The 25,375-nt window shown below is 37.1% G+C and overlaps 1 protein-coding gene across 1 annotated transcript in view; it reads right to left on the reverse strand.

Moving 5' to 3' along the window:
- TACR3 (tachykinin receptor 3) overlaps positions 1-20,888 on the reverse strand; it is an 80,586-nt gene extending 59,698 nt beyond the window's left edge. The window contains exon 1 of the mRNA XM_063108696.1: positions 20,338-20,888. Coding sequence (XP_062964766.1) covers positions 20,338-20,888 — 551 coding nt within the window. The remainder of the gene's footprint in view (positions 1-20,337) is intronic.
- Positions 20,889-25,375: the final 4,487 nt, after the last annotated feature.

The following is a 25,375-nucleotide window of genomic DNA, read 5'->3' on the forward strand; positions in this document are numbered from 1 at the left end:
ATAACAACTCTTAATGTTAAAGGCTTAAATTCCCCAATTAAAAGACACAGACTGGCTGACTGGATCAAAAAGCAGGACCCAACTATATGCTGCCTACAAGAGACCCACCTCACCCATAAAGATTCACACAGACTAAGAGTGAAAGGATGGAAAAAGATTTACCATGCAAACAGAAAAGAAAAACGAGCTGGAGTGGCTATTCTTATATCTGACAAAATAGACTTTAAACTAAAAACCATAAAAAGAGACAATGAGGGACACTACTTAATGATAAAAGGACTGATCCATCAAGAAGACATAACAATCATAAATATGTACGCACCCAATGTTGGAGCAGCCAGATTTATAAAACAAACTCTATTAGACCTAAAGAAGGAAATAGACACTAATACCATAATAGCAGGGGACCTGAACACTCCACTGTCAATATTAGACAGATCATCTAGGCAAAGAATCAGTAGAGAAACACAAGATCTAAACAAGACTCTAGACCAATTGGAATTGGCAGATATCTACAGAACATTCCACCCAACAACCTCAGAATATTCATTCTTCTCATCAGCACATGGATCATTCTCCAGGATAGATCACATATTAGGTCACAAATCAAGTCTCAATAAATTCAAAAAAATTGGAATTATCCCATGTATCTTCTCAGACCACAATGGATTAAAACTAGAAATTAATAACAAACGAAACTCTGGAAACTATACAAACACATGGAAATTAAACAGCATTCTACTTAATGACATATGGGTCCAAGAAGAAATCAAGCAGGAAATCAAAAAGTTTATTGAAACTAATGAAAACAATGATACATCATACCAAAACCTGTGGGATACTGCAAAAGCAGTATTGAGGGGAAAATTTATTGCATTAAATGCTCACTTCAGAAGAATGGAAAGATGGCAAGTGAACAACCTAACACTTCACCTTAAAGAACTAGAAAAACAAGAACAATCCAATCCTAAAGTTAGCAGACGGAAAGAAATCATTAAGATCAGAGCAGAACTGAATGAAATTGAAAACCAAAAAACAATTCAAAAGATCAACGAATCAAAAAGTTGGTTTTTTGAAAAGATAAATAAAATTGACAAACCATTAGCATGGCTAACAAAAAAAAGAAGAGAGAAGACTCAAATAACCAAAATTAGAAATGAAAAAGGCGATATTACAACTGATTCATCTGAAATACAAGGAATCATTCGAGACTACTACAAACAACTATACGCCAACAAATTTGAAAATCTGGAGGAAATGGATAAATTTCTGGACACACACAAGCTCCCAAAACTGAACCGTGAAGACGTAGAAAATTTGAACAGACCAATAACAATAAAGGAGATTGAAGCTGTTATCAGAAGGCTCCCAACAAAGAAAAGCCCAGGACCAGATGGATTCACAGCAGAATTTTCCCAAACATTCAAAGAGGAATTGACACCGATTCTTTACAAACTATTCCAAAAGATTGAAATGGACGCAAATCTCCCAAACTCATTCTATGAAGCAAACATCATCCTGATACCAAAACCAGGTAAAGATATAACCAAAAAAGAAAACTACAGGCCGATATCCTTGATGAATATAGATGCAAAAATCCTCACTAAAATACTAGCAAACAGAATACAGCAACACATACGAAAAATTATTCATCACGATCAAGTGGGATTCATCCCAGGGATGCAAGGTTGGTTCAACATACGCAAATCAATAAATGTGATACACCATATTAATAAACTCAAACACAAGGACCATATGATCATCTCTATAGATGCTGAAAAAGCATTTGATAAAGTTCAGCACTCATTCATGACAAAGACCCTCTATAAGTTAGGTATAGAGGGAAAGTATCTCAACATAATTAAAGCCATATATGCCAAACCCACTGCCAATATCATCCTGAATGGGCAAAAGCTGAAAGCTTTTCCTTTAAGAACAGGCACTAGACAAGGATGCCCACTCTCACCACTCCTATTCAACATAGTGTTGGAAGTACTAGCCAGAGCAATCAGAGAAGAGAAGGAAATAAAGGGCATCCAGATTGGAAAAGAGGAAGTCAAACTGTCCCTGTTTGCAGATGACATGATCCTATATATCGAACAGCCTAAAACCTCTACAAAAAAACTGTTGGAATTGATAAATGATTTCAGCACAGTAGCAGGATACAAAATCAACACACAAAAATCAGTAGCATTTCTTTTCTCCAATAGTGAACATGCAGAACGAGAAATCAAGAAAGCCTGCCCATTTACAATAGCCACCAAAAAAATAAAATACTTAGGAATTGAGTTAACCAAGGAGGTGAAAAATCTCTATAATGAGAACTACAAACCACTGCTGAGAGAAATTAGAGAGGATACAAGAAGATGGAAAGATATTCCATGCTCTTGGATTGGAAGAATCAACATAGTGAAAATGTCCATACTACCCAAAGTGATATACAAATTCAATGCAATCCCCATCAAAATTCCAAAGACATTTTTCTCAGAAATGGAAAAAACTATTCAGACATTTATATGGAACAATAAAAGACCACGAATAGCCAAAGCAATGCTCAGCAAAAATAATAAAGCTGGAGGCATAACACTACCTGACTTAAGCTATACTACAAAGCTATAATAACCAAAACAGTATGGTACTGGCATAAAAACAGACACACTGACCAATGGAATAGAATAGAGAATCCAGAAATCAACCCACACACTTACTGCCATCTGATCTTTGACAAAGGCACCAAGCCTATTCACTGGGGAAGGGACTGCCTCTTCAGCAAGTGGTGCTGGGATAACTGGATATCGATATGCAGGAGAATGAAACTAGATCCATACCTCTCACCGTATACTAAAATCAACTCAAAATGGATTAAGGATTTAAATATACACCCTGAGACAATAAAACTTCTTAAAGAAAACATAGGAGAAACACTTCAGGAAATAGGACTGGGCACAGACTTCATGAATACGACCCCAAAAGCACGGGCAACCAAAGGAAAAATAAACAAATGGGATTATATCAAACTAAAAAGCTTCTGCACAGCAAAAGAAACAATTAAAAGAGTTAAAAGACAACCAACAGAGTGGGAGAAAATATTTGCAAAATATACATCTGACAAAGGATTAATATCCAGAATATATAAGGAACTCAAACAACTTTACAAGAAGAAAACAAGCAACCCAATTAAAAAATGGGCAAAAGAGCTAGGTAGGCATTTCTCTAAGGAAGATATACAAATGGCCAACAGACATATGAAAAAATGCTCAACATCACTCAGCATCCGGGAAATGCAAATCAAAACCACATTGAGATACCATCTAACCCCAGTTAGGATGGCTAAAATCCAAAAGACTATGAACGATAAATGCTGGCGAGGCTGCGGAGAAAAAGGAACTCTCATACATTGTTGGTGGGACTCCAAAATGGTGCAGCCTCTATGGAAAATGGTATGGAGGTTCCTTAAACAATTGCAAATAGATCTACCATACGACCCAGCCATCCCACTGTTGGGAATATACCCAGAGGAATGGAAATCATCAAGTCGAAGGTATACCTGTTCCCCAATGTTCATCGCAGCACTCTTTACAATAGCCAAGAGTTGGAACCAGCCCAAATGCCCATCATCAGATGAGTGGATACGGAAAATGTGGTACATCTACACAATGGAATACTACTCAGCTATAAAAACGAATGAAATACAGCCATTTGCAACAACATGGATGGACCTTGAGAGAATTATATTAAGTGAAACAAGTCAGGCACAGAAAGAGAAATACCACATGTTCTCACTTATTGGAGGGAGCTAAAAATTAATATATAAATTCACACACACACATACACACACACACACACAAACCGGGGGGGGGGGGAAGAAGATATAACAACCACAATTATTTGAAGTTGATACAACAAGCAAACAGAAAGGACATTGTTGGGGGGGAGGGGGGGAAGGGAGAAGGGAGGGAGGTTTTGGTGATGGGGAGCAATAATCAGCTACAATGTATATCGACAAAATAAAATTAAAAAAATAAAAAAATAAAAAAAATAAATGTCCAAAAGATGGTTTAGCCAGAAAAATAAATAAAAAAAAAAAAGATATCAAACACTTCCTTACTTTCAGTTACAAAGGCATAGAAAAATTTATAAAAGGAAAACTAACATTTATTTAGTAGAGTGTAATTTAAAACATTAAAAACACTTCAAAAAGTTTTATTATTTGCAGAAAATGAGTCATGAATAATTTAACAGTTTTTGCCTTTTCCTTGTATGATATGATAGAGAGAAGGCATTTTTTCTATACCTTGGCAAAGTGTTGTACTCTTTTCTAAATTTGAATCAGCTTCCAACATTTTATCTTTTGTACTTTCAAAGTGGCGAAATACCTTTAAGAGTTTTTTTAACATAAAGATTTTTGCTAATGCTACTTCCTTTGTGACATCTCCATCCTTTTGTCACTACCAGTTTCCTCATTTATGTTGACAAGTTCACCTTGACTATTTCCCTTTGGCTGCATATAGTCTATACGGTCAACATTCTCTTGTCAGTTAGTCTTCTATATCTCCATTTATGTTGGATTTGAATTTCACTTTCAGTGTTATCACTTTTCATTCTTCACTACACTTTCATCTTTGTTGGCAAATCCCTCTTTTGATTAACTATTTTTAAAATGTCAGCTGAGTTTAACATTGAAAAACAATTAAGCAATAACAACTTCATACTTTGCTGTCTGTGCATGAACTGAACAACAAATGATCAGTGGCCAATCAGTGACAGATATTGAAAGAAGGAATGTGTTTGGCCACTGATTATGATTCAAATCTGTTATGTGTAGAGTGATTTGTAGACTGAACAGGTAGCCCCTAAATTTCTACTTTATGCAGATGCAGTTAATATAACATAGTAACTGAAATTTGAGGCCTGTTGTTGAGGGGACTGGGGTTATTTAACTAAATCTTGGTAACTAAAATCTGTGTGCAGTGAAAAGTGCATGTTTAGATTTGATTATCTGTTTATACAAACATATATTTATTTTATCTTTAGCATATATATTCTATTTATGAAAAACTAAAACTTTAAAGATGGTATATTTTTATTTGTTTCCATGGAGTCCTGTTTCACTTCTGTTCATTAAAATTATTCATCAACAACGGCTCTGTGACTGATGAACAGGGACTACCAGTAACTTCTTATACAGTAAAGATTTTAAAATCTATTAGTTTTTAAAGGTAATATCAGATTACACTACCACTATTGTTTGATTCTGAAATACTATAGTCTTCAACATGAAATTAGATTATGTAAATCTTTGTTGAAAACATATGGAAAATATTTTTATTTAGCAAGTAAAACATTTAAAGCTAATAAAAACATGATTAATAGTTTAAGATCTTTGAATTTATTTACACCGTATAGTCATGTAATTGGAAAAAGCTATCTTCATATACCCATTTGATTTGAAGGTAAAAATGTATATACACATGGTACTATGACATCTTTTAAATTCAACATGTTTATACGTTTGTGAATTCTGATTAATAGTACTTATTCAATGTAATCACTCAATTTCATAAGTACAAAGCTTTTATTCGACTTCTTCAAAATTGCTCCTTATGCTTATTTGAAAATCCTTAAACCTTTTTCTCTGCAGATGATTCAGCTTAATATGAAGGTGATCATCATGCATGAAGTTGTATAGAGTATTTAAAATATTTTGTTTTCATTTAAATATTAACAACACATGGATGATTTATTAGGACATTTTCTATTTCTATTTTTTAATAAAATAAGGAAGATTAAAAATACAACTGCAATTTCTGATTTTCTGCACTGACACTGTAAATGTAATTTCCCCTGCTATGTGTTCTCATTTACCATGCACTTCATCTATTGTTCATTCATTGAACTGAGACAGAAGTCTAGCACTGTTCTCATAGAACTTCCAACACAGTAGGGGAGTCAGACAAAAAACAATAAACATTATCTATGAGTCAATTATATAGTAATTTTAAATAATATAGTATTTTATAAGGTGATAGATGAAAGAAAAAATAAATTTTATACAATAGTCAGGGTCCAGAAGGAGTACAGGGAATGAGCAAATTGGGTGTTGGAAGGGTGTTTCATAGAGAGTGCAAGATCCTGTGGTGGAAACTTGTTTAGTATATTGATGAAACAAAGGAGAACAATGCAGGTGGAGCAGAGTGGTAGAGTTGTGAGTAGTAGGAGATAAGGTCAGACAGTGACAAAGGACCAGTTACTGTAAATTCTTATAAGCTCTCCTAAGGACTTTGCTTTCTACCCTAAGAGAGCTGGGGAACCACTGGATGATTTGTAGAGGCAATATATATTCTGACTCATTACTAATGGGATCACTCTGATTGTTGCATTGAGAACAAATTAAAGGGGGAAAATAGTAGGGGTAGGGAAACCAGTTAGGTGAGCACTGTAGTAATTTAGGTGAGAAACAATATTGGCAGCAAGAAGTGGTTAGATTCTACATATAATTTGAAAGTAAAAATGGCTAAATTGGCTAATGGATTGGATATAGGATATAAAAGAAGAGATAAGTCAAGAATACTTCTAGGAGTTTTGACCTGAGACTCATATTTTGACCTCAGAAGACTGCAGGAGGAGTAAGTATTGGGGGAATATCAGGAACTCAGTTTTGGATGTGTAAGTCTGAGAGGCCTATTAGACATCCAAATGGAGATGTTGAGTAGGTTGCTGGATTTAGTTCTCTGGAATACAGCTGAGGGGTTCAAGCTGGAGATATTAATAACAGTTTTATGAGGTTATGGGCCATATCTATTATGTTTATTTTAGTGTGCTCCATACCTATACAATGTCTAGTACTTAGAAGGCATTCCCAAAATATCTGTTGAGTGAGTAAATACAAATATAGTGAGTTGTGTGCTGATAAATGTTCAACCACAGGTACTCCTGGAAAAAACAAAAAACAAAACTCCTAATTTGTAGTGTTTGAAGATTTTTATGGTATAATTACCATGACTTCATGCTAAAAAAGTAACATCACTAAACGCAGAGTTGGAAAAAAATGTTCACAATTGCTTCTCTCTGGCTGGTATAAACTGAATCAAGAACACAACTAATATTTTCCTTATAGGAATGCATAAAAGAAAATTTTAAATAACCTTGATACATACTTGGGCAGGTGTGAAGGAAAGAACATCCCACAGATGATAATACAAGTTCAAAATAGGGAAATTAAGCAAATATTTAAAAACCTGTGTCACATACAAACTAAATAACAAAAACACTGAGCTAATTTATCCCTGTACCTTTAGGCAGGCTTTTAAGTTGCTCCATACAGGTGAGCTATCTTTCTACAATTTCTGGGGAAAAGATTCACTGCCTGCTAATCTATTATAATGTCAATAGTACACTCTTGCCAGAAATGTCTTTGATTTCTAAGACAGCTTAGAAAATGTGTTTTAAAATTTGCTATAAAACACCTTCCACAAAAATATTTATACAAAGTTCAATCAAGTTTTCTTCTGGAGTCCACACTGTTTTGCTCGTATCTCAGAGTCACTATTAGATTTTCTTAAAAGTATTTAAATTAATTAGTTAATGCTTTTAAAAAATTATTTTGGTAAAATATACATAGCATTAAACTTACCGTTTTAACCATTTTAAGTCTACATTTCAGTGGTGTTAAGTATGTTTACATTGTTATACAACCATAACCACCATCCATATCCACAACTTTAACAAATATTTGAAGTTATTTTGTTTCATGTACAAGAAGTGCGTTTTTTTGTAGATAATTAAAAAATGAAAAGTATAAAAGAAAATAAAATTACCCAAAGTCTCACTATTCCCAGCAAATCAAATCTATATCTACCTTATTGCACATACATAATTATATCAGACTGTTAAATGCATGGTCTAAAAATTCCTCATGTGTTAAAGATCCTGCTGTGTCTAGAATGGGATTCAGACTCTGACTGTGTCTAATGAAGTGGTGGGGCTGCCATCTCCAGTTGTCTACTTTACAGCACTTATTTAATGTACCAGTGAGGAAACCTCAATAAAATGGTTTATGCTCAGAGTGATGAGGCATAGGAAAGAAAAGGATGGATAACTCTTTGTCCTGGACAAATGACTTAGAGCTAAACCCCATGGAGGGAGATTTGCAAGATGACAATGAAGGAACATGGTTCTTAAGAAATTGTTAATATATTTAGCAAAATATTAGGGACAAGATAATGCTTACAAATTCTATTTGGAATACAAATAGACTTACAAAAATTTCAGGCAGAGGGTAAAGTTTGTAATTTATGAGTTTTGCAGATTTGGTTGCAATGTGCCCAGAACAGCCATTGGAAAAAGAAGATGGCTTGTTCTTCCAGAGAAATGGTCATCCTCTGAAACAAAGTGTTGACATTGCTTTGGAAGTACTAAAGAGGACTACTGATGAACTATTATCGCATCCTCTCCCCCTTTGACCTTGCTAGGGACACTCTGAAATAATTGGGAGTCTATAGCAAGAAAAGGTTTATAAGTAGAGATTATGGGCAAAAGAAGTGTATACATTACCACATTTATACACATGGGCCTGGAGACTTGGGAGAATCAGGGCTCTATTTAAACACATTATTTTTTATTTCTATGTAGAATTTCATTTTTAAATGCCCCTATCATTTATTTGAACATTTTTAGTGGGATTTTTAATTGTTTTCAATTCTTTTAATTTTGGTTTAAAAGTATCTTTAAACTTGAATTTTTATTAAAATCTATTGTTATTTACTAAGATTAATTATTAGCAGTGAATGGAATAAATGATTCAGAGGATTATGTGTTGGCAAATTGCACTCCTAAAAGATTTTTGCTAATTTATACCCAACTTTTAGGTTAAACAATATTAAATAGTAATCGACAATTTTAAACTATAAATACAAGAAAAAGACTTTGAGACTTCCAGTTAAGATGGCAAAATTGATGGTCCCCAGTGTTATTCTCTCCCACAAATCAACTAATTTACACCTATTAAAAAGCAATGACAGCTAAGTTGGGACTGCTAGAGCTCAGGGGAAGAGGAGGAGAGACCTACGGAGTGTATGAAGGCAGGAGAAGCCACGATAAGAGAAAGAAAAAACTGCTCTGACCGTTTTGAGCCCTGGCCACTCCAGGCTGGAGCTGCTGAGTGCATGGAGCAGGATCCGACAAAAGCAGCAGCTGTGCTCTTCAGATGAAGTTGCTGGGAGGCAGCAGGGGAGAAGAGGGCCATGTTGGCCCCCAGGCCAGCAAGACCACTAATAGGGTTTCCCGGGACCCACATAGGACTGAGGAGCCATGACAACTGAAAAAAGGAGCCACTCACAGGCTAGTGAGTCATTGCAAGGGATTGGTATAGAGCCCATCCCATGGGAAATGTTTGCAGCATGGGCATTGGGAGACTGGGGCCCACTGGGAGAATACTGGGGCACAGCAAGGACAACTGATCTGCCACACAATCAGCATAGGATCACTCAGAGGAGACTGTTCAGGAATATAGAATTGCATGGGGTGCAGTCTGATGAAAAGACTCAGGCCCAGACCAGTGTTTCTATGCAAACCAGGTACATTGGATTTCACTAAACCCGGAAGTCCTATAAAGTCAACCATTAAAACCTGAGCTGCACAAAAAGCCTTCTCCAGGGAATCAACAGCAAAGCAACAACTTAGCTCAACCATGAAGCTCAAATACTGGTCCCCACAGGATGTTTCCTGACTTTAGAAGTAAGCAAAGAGCAACAGATTAGTTCCAGTGCAGAGTTTAAGTGGTAGGAACAGCAAATAATCCAACACAGAACTGAAAGAAAAAACAGAGTACCCACAACCAGAGACAAAGTTTGATATTACCTAGTAAACATCTCATGTCACCAAAGAACACCTATTATACCTAGAAGGACCAGAAGTCCCCTGGGCTATGAAGTCAGAAAGGAAGGACAACTAGGCACATTGCCAGTGCCACGGGTCTGCCTGGGGTCCTTAGGTATGGAGTGGTGACCAGACCCCCTCCCACAACCAGGCACACTGCCATTGCCGCCACCAACTAGGTAAGGAACATGCCAAAAACATCACTTCCATGTGGGTGGCCCAAAAGCCACCACAATAACCACGGCTGCTGTGAAAGTGGTTAGATGCCACAACCAGCATGCAGATGGTCCACCAGCCACTGGAGTGCATTGACACAAGGAGAGTCACCAGCAGAGACCAAGAAAAGAAGAGGATGTCTCTCTTCACAGAGTCCATTCCGGAGTGACAGAAGAAGCATCTGCTCTATGATAATATTGGGGGACCTGAACACACCTCTCAGCATTGGACAGATCATCTAGGCAACAAGTCAACAGAGTAACCATTACTCTTTCTGAAGGAGAGAAGAAATCTAGGGTAATTAGAGCAGGGAGGGGGAAGAAAAAGAGGGATGGGGAGAGATTAGACAAGGGGCATAAAGAATAAGTATGATTTGTAATAATATATATGCTAGTAATATTGATTTGATCAACATATGTCAATGTTGAACCCCCATAATATGTATAATCAATTATGATTCAATAAAAAGTTTAAAAACCTATAAATATGAAAATTTTACACATACTTTCATACAAGTATGTGTAAAAATGCCATCTTCACCACATGCCTACCAATCTCTGTCAATTTTAATAGATCAAAAGTGGTATTTTATCACCTTAATTTTCATCCATTTTTTACTTTTATAATTCATTTTTGCATCAATCTGGATTGTGCTTATTAGGTTCAAACCATTATGATAGGCATGAGAATACCATGAGAACTGAGAACAGAATTGAGCTTGCCTTCACGGTGGTTACAAGTCTTTTAGAGGAAATTATAATGAAATATTCTTAAATATAAATATAAAATTTAATCTATGGAAAAAGTTATGATTGGCATATTTAGCCAATCAATAAAAGGACATTTAATTTAAATTGGGAGGCTCATGGAAGGTAAAAGTGACATTTGAACTGTTACCTAAAAGAGGAGTACATTTAACTAATGAGGAATTGGAAGGAGAGAATTTGAGGCAGAAGAAAAACTGTGTTCAAAGGCAAAAAGATAGCATCATGCACCATGGATGTGAAAGAGAATGTGAGTGGCTGGAACAGAGGTTAGGCCAGTTGAATCATGGTATGTAATGAAGTTGTACCGGATTAAGAATATTTTCATAAGAGCAATGGGAAGACATTGGAGGATTCTAACTAGGGATGTAGGAAACATGTTCTCATGTATTTTTTGAAAACATCGCTCTGTGTTGAAATATGAACACATCAGCGTGGTTTTAGACTGAATGAGCAGAAAACAATTAGGAGGTCACTAAAGTAGGTCAGGAAAGATGAGTATGTCTTGGACTCAGGAAGTGGGAGTACAGAAAGAAAAAAGGTAATAGATTTGGGAGATATGTGAGCTGGATAGAACCTTCTACTATGGATTGAAATAGAGAACAATGAAACAGGAAAAGGTTTGGAGTTAGGAAAGTGGGTTTTGTGGAGTTTAAGGAGCTTTTTGGATATATAAGTAGAAATTTGTGAAGGTAATTGAATATACAAGACCAGAGCTGAGAGATTTAGGAATGGTATTTTAAATTTAATTGTTTGCTTTTTCAGTTTTAAAACTTATATATGTACTATCTGTTAAAAATTAAAGTAAAAATTTTATAGAATGAGACAAATCTCTATATTCTGATACAAAAATATATTCAAGATGTATAATTTGTTAAATGCATGTTTAATAACAGTATGTTAATTTAAAATGACATAGTAATGTGCTATTATAGTAATTAAAGAAAATACACATATCTGTACATACGCATGTATAGAACGTATTATGTATAAGTGTGTATATATACATATATATAGAGAGAGACAGAGAGACAGAAAGATGGAAAGAGAGAGCATATGTATTACAAAACCAGGGCAGAGTTACAATGTGGTTGTAAAGATCATAGGTTACCTACATTTGGGGAGTAGGATAATTATGGGAAAATTTAACTTTCTAATATTTATATTTTTGGATTTTTTTTTGCACTGTTAATGTGGGACTAATACAATGAACAAGATAAAAATACATTTAAATATAAGACTGGGAAGGGGGATAGATTAGAGACCAGGGACTAGAATGAAAATGATTTGGAGAGCTTCTACCACATATTACAACTTTCAGTTATCTGCTTCTTAAGCTATATGCGAAGATCAGGTGAGGAATATACTTATGGAGAAAATGCATTTTATTTTTTCTTGCAGTTTTATCCTTGTAACAAACCATACCATATGGAAATTGTTTAGAGGTGGGTTTAGTACCCTCAAATCTTCATTTGCTGAGTTCTGCTATGGCACCATGCCTTTGACCTACTCAGAGGAATGTTAAGCAAAAACCTGCAGGAAACCTGTTTTTGCATTTATGACAGTGTGGTTGAGGATACTGTCCTCTTTATTGCCCATACAAAGAATTCCTTGAAACTCAAGTACCAGAAATTCTTTAGAACTTAAAGAATGTATATGCATTGTCTTTATGGATAGTGTAAAACATATTACTAATTTTTATCCCTTTTTTGTATTGTTACCAACCGGCTCAGAGACATATTGAGGTTAGGCTTTCATAAGGATTAGAACTCTTTGATCTGAATGTTTATATTACAACTTTACCTTGGTCATGTTCTATACCATACATACATATATACTACCTTGATCATGTATGTGTGTGTATATATAAATTAAGACTGGAAAAATTAAGACTAAAAAAAAGATATAGCATATAACAAGACCAGAGTAATACAAGTATATATATGTAAAAAATATATATATATATATCACTTCATATATATGTGTGTGTGTGTGTGTGTGTGTGTATATATATATATATACATATGAATAAAAGTTGTAATATATGGCAAAAGCTCTCCAAATCATTTTCATTTTAGTCTCCAGTCTCTCTCCATCCCCCTTCACAGTCTTAAATTTTAATACGTTTTTATCTTATTCATTGTATGAGTCCCATATTCCCACATTTATATATATATACACACACGTAAATATATATGAAGTTCTACATTTATATACTTATTTATGTATATATACTTCTGTTAGTATGGTCTTGTTATGTGGTATATCTTTTTTTCAGTCTTAATTTTTTATTCGTTTATATTTGTTTATTCACTGTATGTGTCCTATGTGTCTCCTATAATCCAGAGAAAACTAATTAAACAGAAAAAACTGGAGGTCTTCATTCAAAAGTGATAAATGAAATCAAAAAAGGAAGCTGATTTACAATAGTTGCCCAAAATTAAAATACTTAGGTATCAATTTAACCAAGGAGGTGAAAGATCTCTATACTGAGAACTACAAAACACTACTGAAAGAAATTAAAGAGGACACAAAAAGGTGGAAAGACATATTATGCTCTTGGAAGGGAAGAATTAACATTGTGAAAATGTCCATTTTACCCAAAGCAATCTATAGATTCAATGCAATCCCAATCATAATACCAATGACATTCTTCACAGAAATAGGAAAAGCAATCCAAACATTCATATGGAACAACAAAAACCCCCAATTAGCCAAAGCAATTCTAAGTAAAAAAAAATAAAACCAGAGGCATAACACTACCTGACTTCAAATTATATTACAAAGCTATTGTAACCCAAACAGCATGGTACTGGCATAAAAACAGAGACTTGGATCAATGGAATAAAACAGAAAACTTGGGAATCAACCCACATATTTACAGCCAACTGATCTTTGACAAAGGTGCCAAGAACATAAGATGGAGGAAAGACTGCCTCTTCAATAAATGGTGCTGGGAAAATTGGACATCCATATGCAGAAAAATGAAACTGGACCTGCGCCTCTCACCATATACCAAAACCAACTCAAAATGTATTAAATAGTTAAATATAAGACCTGAACCATAAAATTTATGTAAGGAAAATATAGGGGAAACACTCCAGGTAATCGGACTGGGCAAAGACTTTTTGAATAGGACCCCAAAAGCTCAAGCAACAAAAGAAAATGGAATTATACCAACTGAAAAAGCTTCTGCACAGCAAAGAAACAATCCACAGAGTGTAAAGACAACCTACAGAATTGGAGAAAATATTTTCAAACTATACATCTGACAAGGGATTAATATCCAGTATATATGAAGAACTCAAACAACTATACAGTAAAAAACCAAATAATCCAATTAGAAAACGGGCAAAGGAGATGAACAGACTTTTTTCAAAGGAAGACATACAAATGGCCAACAGGTACATGAAAAAAGGCTCAGCACCACTAGTCATCAGAGAACTGCAAATCAAAACAACATTGAGATATCATCTCACCCCAGTTAGACTGGCCATTCTGAAAGAGACTGAGAATAACAAATGCTGGCAAGGATGTGGGGAAAGTGGGACTCTTTACACTGTTGGTGGGACTGTAAATTAGCACAGCCATTATGGAAAACAGTATGGAGGTTTCTCAAACAACTACAGATAGAGCTACCATATGACCCAGCAATCCCACTACTGGGTATATATCTAAAAGAATGGAAATTATTGGGCCGAGCCCGTGGCGCACTCAGGAGAGTGTGGTGCTGGGAGCGCAGCGATGCTCCCGCCATAGGTTTGGATCCTATATAGGAATGGCCGGTGCACTCACTGGCTGAGTACCGGTCACGAAAAAGACAAAAAAAAAAAAAAAAAAAAAGAAATTATCATGTAATTATCATGTCAAAGGGATACCTGCACTCCCATGTTTATTGCAGCTCTATTTACAATAGCCAAAATATGGAACCAACTTAAGTGTCCATTGATGGAAGAGTGGATAAAGAAAATGTGGTTTATATACACCATGAAATACTACTCAGCTTTCAAAAAGTATGAAATTCTGCCATTTGCAGCAACATGGATGAGTCTGGAGAAAATTATGTTCTGTGAAATTAGCCAGAGAAAGAAACAGAAATACCACATGTTCTCACTCATAACTGGCTGCTAGGAAGTACAGAAGGGAGGGAGGGAGGGAAGGAGGGAAGAAGGAAGGAATGAAGGAAAGAAAGAAAGAAAAGACCACAAATAAGTTAAACTTTCAGGAGAGAACAAAACTAAGGATACTAGAGATGGTGGGGAGGGAAGGAGGGGGTTTGGGAAATGATAGGTTGGGCAAAGAGAATAAAGAAATATCGCAATTTGTAAGAATGAATATGCTAATAATAAAAAAATTTTTTAAAGTGATAAATGAAACCATTGTTCTGGATAAGATAAGTTGGGGACAGAGAACAAAGTAAGGAGAGAAAAGGACCAGGATTTAGCACTGAGGAACCTTTGTATTTAATCATTTACATGCAGGCAGAGATTCAGAAATGCAGCAATGGAAGAAAGGCTAAGGTGAAGATAGGAAAAGTTGGAAGACCAGAGGAGAGAGTTCCTGGTAGTAGCCACCTGTGAGGAATACTGCTGACAGGTCAAGGAAGTCGAGGAATTTCACAATTTGGGTCTTTGGGGAAAGAACACAGGTTTGAGTGGTTCAAGGAGCAAATAGCAGATGAGGAAATGGAAATATGAAATATAAGCAACTGTTAGTTTTATGCTTGTTACACATTTTTATTTCTACTTTTGTGAAATTTCTGTTTTTGTATTTTGCTCTTTTTACATTGGGGTTTTATCTTTTTCTTAGTGTATAAGACTATATTAGAGATATATATTAGGGATTTTTTTTACATTATTCCTGTTAAATATGCTTCAAATTCTTTTCTGAAATATTCTTTCCTACTGTGGTTAATATAGTCTTAATATTAACTGGAGTTCTGCTAGTTATAGGAGAGCCACCTCTGATTACATCTTACTCTGTGATGATCTATGTTTCATCCACTTAATTAATATATATTAATTGCTTGAACTATGTGCTCATGATTAGTTTTGAAAGAATTGACACTATAATTTTAACAGAATTTTCATAACTAACCAGAGCAGTAATTGTAATGGATGCAAATGGGATATTTTTAAATTCGTGAATAAGAACTGTAAATTGTAGAAAGAACCAAAGTTTCATAATAAATTTCTTGAAAGTAATATTTCCCAGAACATACTTTATTTACTACTTTGTAAATAATTCAAAGATATAAAGCAATTAGTCTTAGGCTAAGCACATAAAGTTCATTATCTGGGTTAAGTAGTGAGTCAAATATGACTCTAACACTAATAAAGAATATTAACTGCACAGGCAGTGACTTTTCCTAGAGTTCAGAGAAATGAGATTGGCTCAGAGCACTCAAATAAAAGCCTGATAAAGGATGTAAAAAAAACTTACCACAGCATTTATATCTACAATTTTTATAGCAATTAAGTGTAGACAATGTATTAATGGATTGAGGCCTCACTATTTTTCATAAATGTATATTTTTATTTGTTCATAATAAATCTCAGAAGCCCCCCATAGGGGTTCCATGAATATTTTGCATAAACTAACTTTATAAAAAAGAATGAAATAGAAAATTCCTAAAAAATTTTTTTTTAAAAGAGTAGCATATAAGATCAATTTTTATCTATTTGGCTACAAACTAATGCTTAGTTTGGTTAAATATTCCTTTTAATAATTATTCATCTCAGATATGTCCCTAGGTTTAAAGAATGTAAAGTATTAGTTGCTATCTTTGTTAATGCTCTTAGTCTATTAGATAAAACATATTAAATTATTCCCTTAAGATTTACAAGTAAGAAATGGTAAATGTGACATTAAAAATTCTTCAATTAAAATTTGAATTAATACTGGACCATGTGCCTTGAAATTGTCCTTTACTATATGTTGATAAAACTTCTTAGAGTTTCTAACTTAATTTCAAATATGTGCTTAGAAAATGAAAGAAAATATTTAACTATTTTCTAATATTCCCATACATCAAGTGGTGTATGTCATAAATGAATAGAAAGCACAATATTTATACTGGATTAATTGTCCTATTCATAATTTTCTACCTTCTACATTTTCAATTAAAGTATAGGTTATATACGTAAGATGTGGTATATATACATGTAAGGTATATAGTATAAACAAGTTCTAAATTTTACTTTGCTTGAAGACAATGACTTTGTCTAATCAAACCCTGAATCTTCACAACTTTTTAGGAGGCTTAATAGTGCAGAGGTTAAGAGGAGCCTGGGCCCTGGAGTGGACTGCAGTGGTTTGACTCTTGGCTCTACGACATAATCTTGGCATCTTTTAGATAAATGTTATATCTAAATCTTACATTTCAAAATGGCAAATCTGGGGAGGATGATGGAGAGAAAAGCAACTTCATTGGCAAATAATTCCACCCTGTATGTGGGGAGTGGGGTGGAGGGGGGAAGGTATTGGTGAAGTAGCCTTCAGGCAAGAAGGAAATGTGTAGAACTGAAAGATGGATTCGTGGCCAATAAGAAAACAGTTTGCAGGAATCTGTAACAAAGTAGAAGGTAATGTGCTTGAAGATAGACCAGAATCTGTAACCTAACATTCAAATCTTCAGTAGAGTTACTAATATTATTTAAAAAGTTAAAATAGAAAGCAAGCAATTCTCCCAGTGTAGAATAAATGCTGAACACTTCAAAGAAATTTCAGTGACTTTTATTATAACAAATGTGTGATCATTCACTTAATTTGTAAGACACAGGTGTTCATTAAGGGAACATCTACAGTGTTTTTCGGGTCTAAAATTTCTGAAAACTATAAGAGGATGAAAGCATTTTGCTTTAGCTGAAGAAAAGCTATATGGACATGTGTCAAAGCTGAAGTTGTTTTCAAACTCAGGGAATCTGTTGATTTTCGGCAGAGGGTCAGAGTGAGTTTAATATGTTTTTCATTTAGGCTGGGATGAAGTTTATATTATATGGGGATACAAAACACAAATAAATAATTGAAGTGTTTACACTGCAGTCTAAATGATGTATTCCTTATCAATGAGAGCCAATTAGGGATTATATAAACTTTATGGTTATTTCAATAAAGCATTGATTGTATGGGAAAAATATAATTTCTGTGATCATTTACTGTTAACTGCCTTTCAGCTAAATGAGGAAATAGGTTCATGCAACCATAACCAAAGGCACTATGACTCAGGTGTCAATCTCAGAAAGGTTAACTTTACAAACGTCAATCTATAAAATTACTGCGAATATCACAGGGTCAGTTTTTCCAGTACATGTTTGATAAGACACCAATGTAGAAAGGTTTCATAGACTGGTAAACTACTGAGAGCTTTAATAACTGTTATGTCTTGTATAACAGTCTTTAATTCTAAAAATTATCTTATATAGGTTTTTCTCTCTTTTTATACTTCTTTTCATCAATTGTCTGCTCAAACAAGAGTATTCCTTTAAATAAGTTATAAAAAAGTTTTTCAGTACCTGAATGAAGTATGCTTCAGATTTTATATCAAATTGTATACTATGTAATTAGTGTATAGCTTTAGTGATCGGGTAATATTTTCTAATAAAGAAACAGTAAAGAATAAATAGAAGAGTGTGCATTAATTCCAACCAGTGAGTGTAATACAGTAGCATTACATTATCAGTTAAAATAATTTCAAGACCAAAAAAAATAATAATAATAATTTCAAGACCATTTCAGAAATGTTGGCAGAGAAAATTGAAAAAATAACCTTTATCCTACCCTTAGAATTGAAATAGCAATTTTACACTCACTAAAATTTTCAGCAAATTCATATTGCATCAACATTTTAAGAAGATTGTGAGCATTTTATAACATTATATGCTAATGCCTCTCCCCTGATCACAACATTGAAAACCACCTACTTATAAGTAATTAAAAAAAGAAAAAGAAAAACAAAACAAAACAAAACAAACAAACAAACAACAACAACAACAAAGATGCTCAAACCAAAGGTACATTCACTTCTATTTTGGTGGAGCAAGATTAGAGGCAATTTCACCTGTTCCCAATTTGGGGCTGATACTGCTCATTCTTTGTACTCCTTTCCCTGCCAGAAATAAAGGGGTGAATATGTGTGGAAGATCAGAGATTAAGAAAAAAGGGAAGACTGACAATTTCTGACGCTTTAAAAAAATGATGTTTATCCTAGTTAATGTCAATCAGCTACTGCTCCTTCAATTTACCCCTCTGGACCTGTCATGTGAAAATAGTATCTATAGATTTATGTTATTAATATCTCTGTGCTCACTAGTTCAAAACAGTAAACACTACTGAACGTAGTAATAATATTTAGCTTCATTTTATTTTGAAATAGGTTCATTAATGTAAAAAAAAAAAAAAAAAAAAGTGCTCTTTTCCCAGATGAGAACACTGGGACTTTTTGAAATGACATCTCCATGCACCCTCCACGCAGCTGCCAACCACAATGCCGAGATTGGAATCAACTATTGTGGTTCATTTTTATCATGATATTCAATTAAAGTGTAACCGGCTTTCAATAACAGGTAGGCTCTCCCCATTGTCTTTCCACATGGATGTGTATTTCATAATGTTCAGTATGAGACAGCAAGTGCATGCAGAATTTTTAAAAACTTAAATATGGGAACAAATGTTTGAGTTTATCTGGACTCTTTTAATTGCTTAAGCACCTCGGAATCTCCAATGTAGGTGGGGGAACATTCTAAAACACTATCTTAAAAATCTGTCGCGTGTCTCATATTTAACCACTTCTTGCTTGGGCTTAAGATTCTGTTACAGGGTTTACCCAGGGTTTACCCAGCTGACAGCCTCTGCAGACTGCCGGAAGTTCACTCTATCCTGAGACACGGAGAAACTCGTAGCCGACAGCAGTCTTCAGGAAGCAGCTTGCTGCCTCGAACAACCTCCGTGGCTGGGAGGCTAACCAGTGTGGGCGCTGGAGTGATGTGAGTGAATGGGGACAGGTAAGAATGAGAAGCAGCAAACCAGAGCAAGGAGGGAAAGGGGGAGGGTGACTCATTGTCCATTTCTCTGCCAGAATAGTGACTGACAGGGATAAGGAAGGCCAGAAAGTACATTTTACAAGAACATAAATTGTGCGCAGTTGTTCTAAGACATTTGGGAAAGTCCGCTAGTATTAAATGTTTCTAGCTAAGTCTCTCCTACTTGAGATGACTGATTTTCACATCTCCCTCATTCACCACTTCAGTCTTTCTCTACATGCCCTTAATAGGGTTCTGGGAGTTAGGGCATGAGCCGGGGAGGCCATGGAGGCAAAAAAGGGTTCAGCCACTGCAGGGCTTTGTGACTTCCTTTCTCCAAGAACTCTTTCTTGGTGCCTTTACTTTATAGGCCCCGTTATGTCACCATTTCCTCTGTAACCTTATCCCACTGTCCAGCTCTTCTCTCCCTTCTCCCTCTCTCCTCCCCGCCTTCTCCTCACCTGTCCACTGCAATGGCCGTCATAGAGTAGATGCTGGCGAACACGGCTGTGATAGGAAAAAAGTTCTGGAAGCGGCAGTAGTTGGCACCGAAGTACCACTCGCTGTGCAGCGCGTAGATGAAGTTGACCAACGTGTTGAAGGCGGCCATAGAGGCGTCGGCGAAAGCCAGATTCACGAGGAAGTAGTTGGTGACGGTCCTCATGCGCTTGTGGGCCAGGATGATCCAGATGACGATGAGATTTCCGAAGACGGCCACGGCCACCACCACGCCATAGGCCAGGGACCAGAGAGCGATGCGCCAGGACGGCTGCACAAACTGGTTGGTGAGGTTGGCCCGGGGCTGGGAGGGTGCGGGGGAAGCCGCGGGCAGTCCGGGCGCTGAGGGGCAGGGGCAGGAGAGGTTGCCGGTTTGGAGCAGCATTTGCAGCCAGTCAGCCTCAGCCGCCCCGGCAGCCGCGCCTGCGGCGAGCGCGGCACTCAGGTTCCGCGAGTCCGTACCCACGCCTCCAGCGCCGTCTGTCCAGCTGGCGGCTGTTGGGAGAGAGGCCATCGCGGCGAGTCTGCGGCTGAGGACCTGGCCACTCACCCGTCGCCAGCCCAAGCCGACTCTCCCGAAGTTCTCTGCCTCCTGGTTACCTCGGCGCTGGGCGGTCTTCAGCCCCGATTGGAAGCGGGTACAGACCGTACTGGCACCGCAGCTCTTGCTGGTTAAGGGATGCTTGGAGCCAGCAAGTGATGGGGAGCAAGAGCCGCACTTTCTCCGAGGGGTCAGCGGCTCTGGCAGACAGGAAGAATGGGATGGTCGGGAAGAGAGATATTAGGGGCTGTCCCACCCTGGCGTGAGCTCCCAGGCACCGGCTGGAGAGCTGAGGATCGTGCGCTGCAGGCGCGCTTTATATCTCTTGGAATCCCATGCTTCGGTGACGTCGTGGGGGCCGAGAGCTGACAAACCCCTTCGCAGGCTACGATTGCCCTCCTTTCCTCCGTCCCGACCTTCGGATCCCGTTCATTCGCTAGTCGCCAAGCAGCTGGAGCTCGGAGGGCCGACGCGCTCAAGGAAGGGCTGCGCTTTCTCGGCTGTCATTAAAATCTTTCCAACATTGTTTTCCTTTTTAACTTTAGGATACTTTGCTGAGATCCTTGCTCTCAGACATTTATTGTGGGCCGTTCTTTTCTAAACCAATTAAATCACTCATTCTTGAGGCGAGGGCAGGATCGCAAGTGATTTTTCGGAAAGTGTGTATGAGTGTAGCCTGCTGCAGGCTGTGGGTACAGCGAGCCGGACACTTGCACTTTCTTAGGTATCACTGGCTTTTGGAATTTCATTTAGCGCCCGGGTTTATCCTCACATCTCAAATTCCTTTTCCTCTTGCTCCCACTTTTAATGTTCACCCACTTTCCCTCTTCCTCTAATCTCTATCACCAGAAATTAGTCCCTCCTCCGCCATTCTCCCCAGGCAGAGAGAGACTATGCTTTCTTCTAGAGGATTTTGCTCAGGTTGAAATGTCGTAACACACTGAAGGTAAATCAGAAATCCCAAGATGTAAGTCTTCTTGAAACACGACGATGAGACGTGGATCTCATTTCTCTGGGTTGAACAATTCTATTAATGATGGAAATAAATACACTTGGTTATACAATTCTGGACATTTGACACTTTGGTTTTCAGGGTCTGACCAAGTGGATGCGTGACAATAACCTTAGTTTCCCTGGCAGATAAGCGGGCCTGACTTCTGAGCTTTGGCTGAGAGCAGGAGAGCTAGAGTGCTTTGTAGAGTGCAAGCTTTAGAAAGCAGTCTGTGCTTAGATTTATCTTACAGGCAATTTATCAGGAGGTTCCGGAGCCAAAACCCTCCCCTATTTTTCTCTTGGGGGCAGGTGTATAGGGATTGAGTTAAATAAATTCTTAGCAGTCTCCAGAGTATGCTTGCACTCTCGGGAACTCTGTCTCATCGTTTGAAAATGAAGATTTAAAAACAAACAAACAAAAAACTAATTTACAGCATAATTATGGGGATAAGTAGATTCAACAGACTTTCTTCAACAACTGGAGGCAGGAGGAAGACCTCAGTAAATGCTACTGCCCTTCCCTCTAGTTATCAATGTGCATTTTATGTAAACATTTTCAGGGGAAATGGATCTGAACAGCCAGTTTTATTAAGAGAGGGTAGCTTGTGATTTGTAGACATTCTGCATTCTTTAGTTTTCTGGTTAAGAACATATTCTTCAAAATTCCTGCTGTGATTATTGCACAAATGGATTTAAGGTGACTGGTGATGAATAGCATTTTCCTTCTTACAGTTTTTATGACTAAAGGGTAGTATATAGAAATATGTTTGCAGCAACCTGATAATAATTATACTGATGCAACCCTGCTTCAAAATAAATGCATGCTGAACATGGTAGTTATCAAATTTAATTTCCTCTTCCTTCCCAGAGAGGCCTGTGAAAATTTGTGAAAAGTCATAGCTAAAGTTAATAAAGATTCCACACTTCCTGCTTACTAATTCTAAATTAAACCATTTTCTTTTGAAAGGCAGATTACTTCTTTCTTTCACTTCATCATCTAGAAATTATTTGAGTTAGAAATAAAAGCCTCTTCCTTCCTTAATGAAATCAAGAGGGAATTAGAAAACAAAACGATCTACAAAAAACAACTCTTTGTATGACACATACCACTTATTCAAGATTACAAAATGGGTTATGTGGTTGTTTGACAAGTATGCGTATTTTGATGAGATTTTTAAAGTTATAAAGTTACTTAGTTGTGTAAAAATACATTCATTTTACGCTGTTGCTTTACTTATAGTACTTACAGGGTATTGTAAGTCTACAATTCTGTCTTCATCGGTCTTATACAAGAACAGAGGTGATATGTTAAAAAAACAGTGATAATGAAATTATAAGTAGATACAATGAAAGGGGTTTAAAGAATTCTTTTCTTCTGAGGTACTGGGAATGTAGCAATGAATGAACCCTATCCACTTGCAGCCTGTAGTCCAGCAGTATTTTCGACATTAAAGCAGATATAGGAGTAGGAATAGGAAGGAACAGAGAAAAATGGGAGTGTTTAACTGTGTAGGAAGACGTTGTGCCCACTGAATTCTGGATTCTGTCCATTGCTTTAAAAATTTTATTTGTAAGAATGGAATAAAGTTGCAAAAAGAAAGACAGAAGTGTACTAGTGTACTTACTAGAAGTGTACACCTTGAAAATGAGAAGGTTTAGGAGGTAATGACTAGGGATGAAGTTTACTGACCAAGAGAATTTGGTGAATAAGCTGCCGTGATAGTTCCAGGTTTTAATCCCTACTCTTATCTGAGTAAACTGGTTTCCTAATTCTTCCTTATCCTTTTCTATTACTATAAGAACTCCAAAAGTCTTATCCTTGGATCACTGAGGGAAGGAAAAGAGTAGAGGAAATGGTAGAACACCAGATGGTGACTCTTAGAGTAGGATCTTATACTCTGACACTTAAAAGATGGGAGTATGCGTTAGTGTGCATTTATGCAAATGTATGAAGATGCAGGGAAATAAGTCAACATGGTAGGTGACTTAATAGGAGATGTTAATAGGTTTTAGATATTAGTGAACTAAATTGGTTTGACTGCATAAATGTAATACAAATTATGATTGTTTATGTGAATGCTATTTATTCCTAATGACCAAGAAGTATTTATTTTATTACTAAATATCATATTTAGTAATAGATCTGCAACACAACCAGCGCCACTTTAGACAAGCCCAAGTACAAAATGGCGCCGCCCACCTCCTCCTCTCCCCTCCCCCCTTCCCTTTATGAGGAGCCTCCTGACTTAGAAACAACTTTCCGGCTTCCACATCCTTGTATTTCTCCACCCAGTTTCATCAACCTAATGGTCCCTCCCCCTGTACATTTCATGCCCAAAAGCTAATATAAACTCTCGCAAACCCATTGTTGGGGCTGTCTGCCATTTTCAGGGCAGCCATGGGCCCTGTGCCACTCTGATCACAGCCCAGCAGATTTCTTTCTTTAATAAAGCTTGAACGGGACCGGTGTCTGGGCTCATTTTCTTTCATTATGGTGCTGAAACCCAGGAAGGGTTTTGGCAGACGTTGTGGACGATCCCCTCTCTCTGGGAGTGACTGGCTCTCGGTGGCCCTTCCCAGTCCTGCCAGAACCGGTACACTCGGGACTCTCTCTCTTTTTGCCATTTCAGACCAACACATCCAACATTGGCCTCAATTCAGGGTGAGTCAGTGGGTCTGTCCTGCCTACTTCTGTGGTTCCCCTGACTACTCTCTCTACGACTCAGGTCTCTACGAAGCCCAGGCGCCTTGCCAAGGGAACTCTTCTCGTGCCCCCCAGCTATTGAAGGACGATTCATTAGCTGGTTGGTTGGCTATTTTTTCTCTTGAAAAGAAGATGGGCAACAGATAGGACGCTCTTTGCTGGCACACTTCTACCAGGACTGACTGCCCTTTCTCACCCTCTAAATGGGATCTTCATGGTCCAAACCTCCACACTCTATGCCCTTGGGCCATCTCCTGGCCAATATCTTGGCCTGCAGGGAGACATTGACCCTAAATGTCCGGTCCCCTTTTCTACTGTACTCTGTGCTCTACACCTCTGGGCCGTCTCCTGGCCAATTTCTCTGCCTCCAGGGAGATATTAAAACTCAAATGTCTCATTACAATTGATCCCAGTGGCCACAAGATGGCACTCAATTTAGACACTCACCAAAACGGAAAAAGCTACAGAGATTCCTTGTTCAGGCCTTTTCCTATCTCTGAACATGTTCTTCTCTCTGTCAAAACTGTCCTATATCTCAAATTCTCCTAGCTCATGCTCAACCTCTCCTTCCAGACTCAGATCAATATTCTGATCCATCAGCCCTCCACATTTCTCTCTCTTCCCCACACTTGGCCTCAAGATGCTCATCCTCAGCCCAACTCCTCCCCTTCTCCCATTTTGTTAGGTAACAACCCCGCCTCAGCTCCGGCTTTTTATAACCCTTCCACGAAGTGGCTGGAACAGAAGGAATTATCCAAGTCCA

This window comes from Cynocephalus volans, chromosome 9 (assembly GCF_027409185.1).
Source record: "Cynocephalus volans isolate mCynVol1 chromosome 9, mCynVol1.pri, whole genome shotgun sequence".
Taxonomy (NCBI): domain Eukaryota; kingdom Metazoa; phylum Chordata; class Mammalia; order Dermoptera; family Cynocephalidae; genus Cynocephalus; species Cynocephalus volans.